General features: G+C 41.6%; 1 protein-coding gene across 1 annotated transcript; it reads right to left on the reverse strand.

The window, feature by feature from the left end:
- tppp3 (tubulin polymerization-promoting protein family member 3) lies at positions 1-10,106 on the reverse strand. Its single transcript, XM_063468926.1, has 4 exons — positions 9,996-10,106; positions 5,773-5,974; positions 4,169-4,322; positions 1-1,778 (listed from the first exon to the last, which is right to left on the reverse strand). The coding sequence occupies exons 2-4, from the start codon at positions 5,958-5,960 to the stop codon at positions 1,584-1,586; spliced, it is 537 nt and encodes a 178-aa protein (XP_063324996.1). The 5' UTR covers positions 5,961-5,974; positions 9,996-10,106; the 3' UTR covers positions 1-1,583.
- Positions 10,107-10,639: the final 533 nt, after the last annotated feature.

Genomic DNA, 10,639 nt, shown 5'->3' on the forward strand with positions numbered 1-10,639 from the left:
ATCAACAACAATAATTAACATGTAAAGCTCTTGGGGAAGATGTAAAATATTTGTTTTGCAGAAGAAAAATCAGGCTGAAAAATTATATATAACAAAAAAAGATTTTAAAAAAATGCAAACATGGCTTCAGAAACCTCAGCGCTGCAGAAACAGTTTGATCTTAATCTGATGTGGATCCAGAGATGATTGAGCTTTTTGTTTGTTTGACTTTTTTTTTTTGAAGGAGATTGAATATACTATATATACACTATAAGTATTAATAAGTCAACACCTTTTTTTGTAATGGGCAGTGAGAATTTAATTTGCTAAACGACTTTACACACAAACTACAGCCCCATTCAGACACATGAACCTCACAGAAGGAGGTGAGCAATGAAGCCGTCACTATAGTTATTCAGGTTAACAGCAGAGGAGTGAAGTCTCAATAATGCGATATATACAGTCTAAGGAGCTTGGGGATAAAGCGACTGGGCTCCTTTAAGTTTCGTGAAGACGTCTCACCTCTCATCCAAGAAGCTTCTTCAGTCCTGATATTTTATTGCTTCCTCCTGTGATGCAGTTATTGGTACACCAGCTGCATATACTGAGATTTTTATTCAAACATGCAGGTGTGCTAAATGGATTCCTGGAATCAGCATTTTATGACTCCTCATGGAAATGGAAGAGGGAGCAGGGACGTTCCCTAAACTGCAGTGAAGCAGAAAAGGGTGGACAGCGTTAAATGAATTATTGTATTATTGTGTTATTAAAGATGAAAGCAGAGAATAAATACATTTTTCTCTGCATCGTTGATTGTTGCACATTGTGTCAAATATCACAGAGTTGCTGTATCGTGATACCATCGTTATCACAGGTGACTTATTGTGTAAAAGAAATGGACATTCAGCGGGACAAATACAAAAGCCTCCCCATGGGGGCGCTACTGACTCAAAGGGAAGCAAAGTGTGTGCAGTTATCCTCAGAGATGGAATTTAGTCAACAAACTTAAACGTGTATCATTAGATTTAAAATGACTTCCAGAAAATGCAGAACCTGTTTCCTGTTTTTAAGTTTGCTTCTGTGTAACCAAATAAAAGCTATAAAGATAATCAGATTAGCAGCAGCACTGGTGCCTTCATAGGGAGAAGGAAAGAATTTGAATCACATGAATGAGGCTCTGGACAGGGTTGAAAGCACAGTAGGAGAAGCCAGGTCAGAGAAACAGCTCATTATTACTGAGCTGAACACTGAGTCACATGCTGCAGACTGGATTACCATCACTGAGCAGAGCAGGTAATGATTACGTCACCCACCTCCTTGCTCTGAATGGGGCCACCGAGAATGAACAAAAAGTCCAGATGTGTGATGAATATTTCAGCCTAAGGGGGGCGCTGATGAGTTGATATGAGGCCTACACCTCACCTCTGTCAGATCCACATGTTTATCTGCAAATCAGAATGAACATAAAGCTCTGTCCAGTGCAAACACACAGGCATCCACACAGACATAGAAGGGTCAAAGTTCAAGGTTTGGTCCAGACTAAGTGCTGTTGGGGAGCTGTGCTTCCAGTCAGCTCCCAGCAGGGGGCGCTGCCTCCGGCTTCCTCATTTCTCAGCTTTCACCTTTGTGTCATACGTCCCGGCATTCTTGTACGCTCCCACATAGCCCGTGTTCTCCACAATCTCCTCACGACCCTCGCGACCTTTGCCCTTGCCGCTCTCGTCAAAGCGCTCCTTGTGCGATCCAGTGTAACGGGACGTGTCGGTCAGACGGTCCACCGCTGCTGTCTTTGCCACTTTCTGATGGAAGTAGAAAAATTAGATTAAAGTCAGTAAAAGAAAAAATATCCTCTCAGCTTCAGGACGTGTCTCTGTTTTTTTTAACAAGAGGGGAAAAATGAAGACAATGCAGAAGCGCCAAAAACTGCAGTTCCTCTAATGACCACTTGAGGCCACAATGAGGTTGGCCCTTCTAGAATTCCATGTTAAAATATCCAGCATTACAAAGCATGTTTACAGCCTCTAACATAAACCATCCACTACTTCAGGTCACTAAACATTATTTATTGATCGTGTGTTTGGGCGTTGGAGCCTTTTAGAGCATTTTGATAGATGACACAATAAATATTCTGGCTTGCTGTGTTTTATTCGTCTGCTTTTTAACTCACAGATGATAACGTGTGATTCCAAAAATCAAACATGGCCAAATGCATTAAAATGCAAAATCATGAAGTCAACAAGTGATATCACAGTGGCTACAACTATTTTTCATAACTTGTATGCTTTCTGTACGCGCATGAGTGCAACACGCAAACACCACTTAGAAAGCAACTCTTACTGACTCAAGTTTAGTTTAAAGTGGAATTAAAATTGTTGTTTGCTTTAAGCTATGATTCTGATCATTGCACAGTATTTTAGATAACACGGAGCCCTCTGCATTTAACTGCACTGGGTCCCTGTAAACTGCACCTTCATTATGCAATCCTATCTGCCTCAGGGCACGAAATGAAGGCTCCACTGCAAAACCACAACAAGAATAATATTTCTGCTTTCTTCATTAGTTTTCTTCAGGTAGCTGAAATGAGGATAAGATAGAGTAATTGGAAACTAAGCGAATGAAAAAAGGCCCAATGTCAGAGCAGGCAAAACAAGACAAACAGGAAGGGTAGTAGAAACCAAAGTTTAAAGAATAGTGACATTTAAATAAAGCATCTGAAAGTTTTTAAAGTCACATTTATTTAGCACCATTCCCACTTGATTAGCAAGTAGCAAAAGGTGCCTACTCCTTAGCCTGTTACAGTTGTATAGTTATCAAATCAGTGTGAGAACCAATAGTGAGTGAATGGGTAGATCTGGATATGAAACAGTTCTTTTTCACCTCAGGAAAACAGTGGATTTTCACCATAGGTACCAACAGTCCCATGTTGTACTGTTGATAGCTAAAGTTTAAATGACATGCAGTGTCATTTGTAACTCCACAGATAGCCACCAAGAACGTCTTACTGTGAAATTCTGCTTTAATCCATGAAAACTTTAAAACTTTGAATCGATAACAGTACCTATGATAGATAATATAACGCTGATTCCTTCATGAACACAAAAGCTTGTAACTTGATCGTGTTTTTTACTCATGGATTGTCATCTGTAATGCATGCATTTCAGTCAGGTTAGTGTTGACTGTATCTGCTCTGATGACTGAAGAGCGTTTAATGATCTGGAGAGGATCCAGACTGCCTCACTTGCTGGCTCAGGCTCTGAGGACCTCATCATTATAAAATAAGAGCTCTTTGATGTGTGCAGTTGTGATCTGATGGATGAACCAGCTGTGATTGAGCCATGGCTCTGAAACATTAGAGCAGAGTAAGATGCTTGTTTGTGGAGCAGCTCAGGACTTGTTTTTCTACAGCTGAAAACTGAGAAGATGAGCCTGAGGTGATTAAACGCTGAGCTAAATATAAAATATGAGCAGCACATAATCAAACTCGTCTAATCATGTTTTCACGATTATGCTGCTGTTTTTCACAGACAGACACTCTTCTGTCCAAACTGTAGCTCAAAGTGTGAAGCTGGGAAATCGACTAAACTGATCAGAAAAATTTGTTTCTATGCAGATGATGCAGTTTTATGTTCTTCTGGTTCCGACTTCACTCGCCCCTTGATGTTTTTTATCATCACTTTAAATACACTGTGTTATCTATTCCCCTTTTAAAAGAGGCCCTACCCCAGGTGTAGAGTCCTGGTATTCCTGGTCCTCAGTCCTTGATGAATCCAATCATAGAAGTTTTGAATCGCACTTAGTCTGGCCCCTCACCCAGGACCAGTTTGCCTTGGGAGACCCTACCAGGGGCAAACTGCCCCGGACAACATAGCTCCTGGGATCACTCGGGCACACAAACCCCCCCACCACGGTAAGGTGGCGATTCATGGAGGGGGCTATTTTATATATAAGTATGGGTGTGGCTTAGCATGACAGTGTGGCTTAATCCATATAACTACATTATCACTTACCTTTAAGTCTTTTCTTTTGGAGACTCATTGCTTTTGTTTTTACACATATGCACAAAAAGAAAAATGATACATTTCACAAAATATATATAGCATAGAATCACAATTTCCTCTTTTACTGTTGAGCATCTTTATTGTGGGATTTAGAGCTTTAAAACAACAGGCACACAAGCATCTTGTCTCACCGTCACACCAACGTTGGTAGGCTCTCGGCCTTCCACCAGCTTGTGGATAGACTGCAGTGCCTCCTCTTTGCTTTGACCTTTGAACCTCTTTGGAGCCAGCTCTTCCAGAGCTTTCTGAAACTCCTCGTAGTTGATGACCCGAGACGTCTTCTGTCTGTACAGAAATACACAAAAAGAACACAGACATGGAAGAGTTCAGAGTCTAAACTGTACTATTAATTCTCTTGGTTGGAAAATGTCTTGTAGCTGTTTTTAAATTATTAAACAGATATTTTGTTTCATTGAGAAAAGTTTGGGAAGCGCAACACAAACTGTCAGAGTAATGGTGGTGACGTGGAATTCAACAATAACTCAAGTAACTAAAAGTAGAGCAACAAAACTACAGAAAACAAACAACAGCCTGCCCCTTCGATACAACACACTGCAATTCCTCAAAAACATCCATCCCAGGAACACAGCAAAAAGTCTTCTTATTGCAGGTCTAAATCTTTGGCATAGTTCAAAACGGGTCCCTAAACATTTCCATTATTTTCTTTGTCCCCCAGTGTATGTTATTGTTTCTAAAGAAATACTTGACATCAATCATTTCATCCAGTGCTTAACATTTTGTCCCCCAAAACAATGATATACTATTGTTACTAAGTTTTATAATGTAGTTCCACGACTGTCTTTATCCGCCAGTCCCACCCATGTTACACCCATGTGATGGATGACACTCATCAGTTTTCGGAGTATGACTTCAGCGCTCTGCCTGAACTAATTATGTGCTACATTTGTGTTTGAATATAGACTAAAGCGCTGCAGTTTTATCAGGGCGTGTGGAGGAGACACTGACTTAAAAACTAAATACGGAGCAAAAAGTCTTTCAGAGGTAAGATTTATGCACGTGTTTTCATACAATATGCTAACAAAAGACTTTAAGGGAGGTGGTTTTACAAATATAAGTTTGAATAATCGCCCCACCTTTGTTAAAGAGCAGGACACATTCACTCCCTGCACGCACTGTTGTCCCACATTACAAGCAAGGCTTGAACGGCGCTTCTAAAAGGGCGTTTCCAGATTAGACATGATCTGTAGAGTGTCCGAGCACAAAACCCTTCAAGGTTTGCACCAAACACTGAGCTCCCCATCATCCACATTAAATGTGCATATGCAATAAAAATGTGACAGCTACCTTGACAGTGGAGCACTGCTGTTTCATTAGCATAACGGTACTCAATTTTCCTCACATTCAGTGTGGACCAGCAGGTCTTCAAATACCACAGTAAAATATCTCCAGTACTCAAAATGCACATGTCACCAGCAGGGTGTTATGTAAAGTCACCTCTGTAATCCTTTTGAGTTTCTGGAGAGAGATTTGGCCATGTTAAGATGAGATGCTAGTTTATCAGCCGATGGTCACAAACTTGGTTAAAAAGCTGGGAAAATTTTGCTTTCTGTTCCAGGCTGCACATTTTAATGACGACAGTTAACCAGTTCATTTCTACTGTGAGGCTGGGGATTATAATATGGGAGTCTCACTTTTGGAGAGTGCCTCAAGTGGCCATTAGAGGAACTGCACTTTTTTGCAGTCTGTTGACACTGGCGCTGATGTGAACACTCACTTGACTTTGGAGAAGACGATGTCCACGTCAGTGCCGGTGACGTTCTTGCCGTCGATGATCTTGCAGTCTTTGCACAGTTTGGCCCAGTTCTTCCCGGTTAGATCCTTGCCTGTTGCCTTTGTGTCTCCATGAACTGCAAACTTCCTGAAAGCTGTGAGGAGCTGCTCCATGTCTGCACTCTCCGCCATGATGAAAAGATAATCTACAATAAAATTAAGCAGAGGACAACACTGGAGATCATGTGTGAAGGTAATCTCCTCCCCCTACAGGATTTATGAGAGCATTTTGAGTTTATAAATCAAAGCCATATGTATTACAGCTCTTCATTTAGTTTACTCACCTGTAGTCACCTGGAGCCACACATGCTGTCAGATAATTCTAATTAAAATGCTTCAACAGTTACCAACATCACAGTTGTGGTTGACAGATTCAGTTTAGTGGTTCAGATGGGCCAAGAGAACAGGTGACTGTGTCGGCGGAGTCAGAGCAACCACACCCAGAACAGGCTGTGATTATGTTTTTCATGTATGAGCGTCTGTGGAGATTGATTCGCTTTTGAAGTCACCCTCCGGTGGTCATTAGAGGAACTGCAGTTTCTGGCACAGCTTCGTTACAGATTCTATCCTGTTATTTCCTGAAGGTCAATATGTCGTGCACAGCACTTTGTAAAATAAACCAGCAGAGTGGATATTTCCTCCTCTCTGTGCAAAGTTCCTCTTTCTGAATGGTTCTTGGAAACGATGCTTAGTTTTCCTTTGGGAAACCTTCTGCTGTGCTAGTAGCAGCTATAACTTGTTGCTTCTGTGTGTAGGCGTTTTGGACATAAAGATCATTTTGATTATCTTTGCAGCTCCAGCAGAAGTGTGCATGTGCCCACAGAATATGTGTGTGTGTGTGTGTGTGTGTGTGTGTGTGTGTGTGTGTGTGTGTGTGTAGGGTGTGAGACGTGACCTCACTGTGGTTTCTCAGGCTTGTGCGACTACACACACACACACACATTGATGCAATCCCTAATAGTGGGTTTCATGGAAACAGAACTGGCAGCATCTCTGTCCAAATACACTTGTGTCTCCTTGTCATGCTGCTTCTGGAGAAAATTCCACTTGCACAACTCTGAATCAGAGCTGCTGCAGGCCATAGTGGCTGAGGTTATAGTACAGATAGTTAATATGAGCCCTGCTTACACACACACAGACACACACACACACACACAGTGTGTGAAAGGTGTAAGTGCATCTGTGCATTAAAACTGGTGTGTAGGTGTCGGATTCCAGGCAGTGGAGGCAGCTGCAGCTTTAATGTGAAGCGATCTCTTCTATTTGGAAGCTGATTCATTAAACCAGTTTTTTGTTTTTAGGAAGAGTGATCAGTGCAGCTCCGCTGCAGTCTCTTTTTAGACATCTCAACATAAGAAGCATCTCTGCATTCAATTGGCTCTTGTAACAATCTTCAGGGACTGACCTCTTGTGATGAGCAGCGATTTGTATCGCTTCTTTAGAAAACAGACAGGAAAATATCGCACAAAATCACACATTTAAAAATCAACCGATAGTTTAATTGCAAGGAGTCAGACTCTGGACTAGCTCACAGCAAGGCAGGTACTGTCTAACACAGGGGTGGGCAACTCCAGGCCTCGAGGGCCGGTGTCCCTGCAGGTTTTAGATGTGTCCTTGAACCAACACAGCTGATTTAAATGGCTAAATTAGCTCCTCAACATGTCCTGAAGTTCTCCAGATGCCTGGTAACGAACTAATCATGTGATTCAGGTGTGTTGACCCAAGGTGAGATCTAAAACCTGCAGGACACCGGCCCTCGGGGCCTGGAATTGCCCACCCCTGGTCTAACATCTATCAGATGTGTTCAGGTGCAAGACTGAAAGTCGGTCATCTCTGAACCCAAAACACAATCACGGCAGTTAAAACTGAAGACAGACCGAAGCAGGAATTAATCTGGTCTCTTTGTGCATCAACAAGTTAAGACTATTCTGAGTTCAGTCAAGTTTGAGCAGTTATTGTGGTAGAATGATTCACTCTGATACAAACCATTCCCAAACCAGCTAATCCCAACAGAGACTGACATTTAACGATCACATGTTAAAACATTCAAATCTATGAATAACTGTTAAAACAGGAGCACAGAGGTTGAGGAGAAATGCAGGAGCGTTAGAGACAAAGGAGACTATAACCAAATATTAATTGGATGTATTATGGTACACGCGATTCTAGAAATTCTAGAAATAAGAGGAAGGTGACATGGGAGATAGCTGCAGCCCCGAGCTTATAACCAAGGTCACTGTTTACATAAACGTTAACGTCAGCGTACTTGAACTTGACTCACTGTAGTCTTTTCCTAAGAAACACGTATCGTTGCTCAGAAAAATTCCCTGCTTCCTTGGAGGAATAAAACAAAGATGAAACAGTAAGGTTAAAGTTAAAATCTGGGTGGTGCACAACAAGCCGAAATAGCACCAAAAAAAATGGCACGCCAGCAGTTGTGACATCACATCTGGCAGAAACAGCAAGCGTAAACTCCCTGTGCAAAGGTAGACTAACAGTTTGAAGCGTAACAGTTTTTTTCTCATCCTCCTTGTGTTTCTTGTGCATTATCATTGACAGAAATAATGAAAAACACAAAAACTTAAATTCAGATCAACATTCGCAGCGCTAATTTAAAACATGCACTGCAGCTGGGAACTTTTTACGATACCACCCGACACAAACATTCAACGCAGTTAGATGGGACATTAAACAGTGGAACAGTGGTAAAAAGTCAGCGTGACGTAAGATTTGCAAAAGGACCTCTTGTAGTGAGAACGTTGTTAGCTTCATGCTAGCACTTGTTGGGTGCGCCGTGCGAGAAAGGGGAACTTCAGACACTCTCCTGAACTAATTCTTGTGAAATTGTCCAACATTTATGTGTGAAAATGACTCGAATAGGTGATTTTTTTTTCCTTAACCATCGATAGACTGGGCTGCCCACATCTCCCCGCCTTTATTCTGCCCATAGTGACCAACAGCCTGTTACAAAAGCATCCTGACTGTAGCTTACTGCCTAAAGCATCTGGCTATCACTTGCTTTTACTTCACTGTTTTTATACATCGTGTAATATCTTACACGACCGAGTCCTTCAGCAATAATCTAGAGTAATTCCTGGGTTTCCTAAAAAAACAAATATTCTATGCACAATTATCACCAGGCAGGTAGGAAAAGCTTCACCTGAGACGTGAAACCCGGGGGGAAAGGCTGGGTTTTGACACTTCACTGCTCCTTTATGATTTTGCTTTGAGACGCACATACAGATATTGAAAACTTGATTGATAATCAATAGTAGGAACTTCAGTCCTGTCTCAGTGTTAAAAACAAAGCTCAGCTAGGCTCACATGCTCTGTTTCTAGCAGCAGCTCTCCTTCAGTTTGAGCGTGTTTTAGTCATGGGGCCACACATACTGTGTAAAGTGTATGGGTGTGTCAGTCAGTGTGTATGCATGTGTGTGTGTGTGTGTGTGTGTCACTATGCAAAGACAAATAAACAGATTACCAACTGTCCACACTTTTAAAATTCATAAAACATGACAGCATGTGGCTGCACATTAAATCCCTGCATGTTTGTGTTCAGTAGCAGATCCCGTGCACACATCGCTTTTCTAATTTTATACTTTTTAAGCCAGCAATTTTTAGCAAATTATAATCAAACATCTTGTCTGGTGTGAAGGATCCTGCTGTTTGCTGTTTTTGTGAGATCTGAATATTTGTTTGGCGAGAACGCTTCATGACTATTTCTTTCAGACGTTTTAAGTTGATAAGTGGCAGCATTATTGAAGACACAGCAGATGAATCACTGAAGCTTCCAGCTGTGCAGACTCCAAACATTCTGCTCTCTGTGCATGTCTGAAATTAAACCGACTCTGATCTTCAATCACTGCAGAAAACGTTTCTGGAATAAAACTAAAAAGTTGCTCCAGCACTGACTGCATGAAGATTTTAAAAATTTATTTGAAAACTGTCATTTAAAAAATCCTTGTATATTTTTACAAAGTTGTCTGTTTACATTAAACACATCAACTTCTACTTTATGTTCTTCTTAATTTTTCCATTCTTCTTCTTTGCTTTACACTTCTGACATTTGCACCACACCCAATCTTTGAGTCTTATTCTCTAAAACTTTTTTTTAAATTCCCTGATTTCTCTCTTTTTTTATTGCATGTGTGTCCTGCAGTTTCCTACCTGTCGGTCTTCAGTCCCCCTCCGTCTGCCTCTGCTCTCCCTCTTCTGGCCCTCAGCAGCGGTGGCAGCATTCAAATGAGTTCTGAAGAGCTAAGGGCTTGTTATCATCTGTTTACCCCGTCGCCTTGGCGACATCCTGTCCAACATCAGGGGAGGGCAATAAAACAGAGAAAGAGGGGGAGAGAGAGGGAGGGTTGGTCCTACCGCAGGGCGCTTATGCAGGCTCCTGCAGTTTCCCACAGCTGCAGGTCAAAGGTCAGAGGTCATAATGATCATATAACAATGCTGCATGCAGATTTTTATGCTTTAATTGAAATTAAAGGCTGAATAAAGTGTAAACATAAAACACGAAAAACACTCTTTTGAGCCTTTGGCAGGTTTTAGCAGCTGCTCAGTACACTGTCTGAAAATAATATTTAATGAAGTTATGATGACAGATTTCTGAGTAAATACTTTTTGCAGTCTGGCCCCTTCCTCTCTGTGTCAAAGCTGCACGTAATGACGGGCGAGCGGCTGAAAGGCAGCACCACTGCTGCCAGTGACAGAGAGGCAAACACAGAGTGCTTTGGAGACTTTCTAAGGTAAAAAGGAGACATGCGGTCATGTGAAAAAGCAAGTGCACCCTTCCTTCTACCATAGGAAAC

This window comes from Pelmatolapia mariae, linkage group LG1, assembly GCF_036321145.2.
Source record: "Pelmatolapia mariae isolate MD_Pm_ZW linkage group LG1, Pm_UMD_F_2, whole genome shotgun sequence".
In the NCBI taxonomy this organism is placed as follows: Eukaryota; Metazoa; Chordata; class Actinopteri; order Cichliformes; family Cichlidae; genus Pelmatolapia; species Pelmatolapia mariae.

Excerpts from the sequence above, each read along its gene's own strand:
- tppp3 (XM_063468926.1), bottom strand. The coding sequence starts at position 5,960 with ATGGCGGAGAGTGCAGACATGGAGCAGCTCCTCACAGCTTTCAGGAAG. Across the intron at positions 4,323-5,772 it reads ATCGTCTTCTCCAAAGTCAA|ACAGAAGACGTCTCGGGTCA; the intron begins GTGAGTGTTCAC and ends ATTTCTGTACAG. Across the intron at positions 1,779-4,168 it reads CTACCAACGTTGGTGTGACG|AAAGTGGCAAAGACAGCAGC; the intron begins GTGAGACAAGAT and ends TACTTCCATCAG.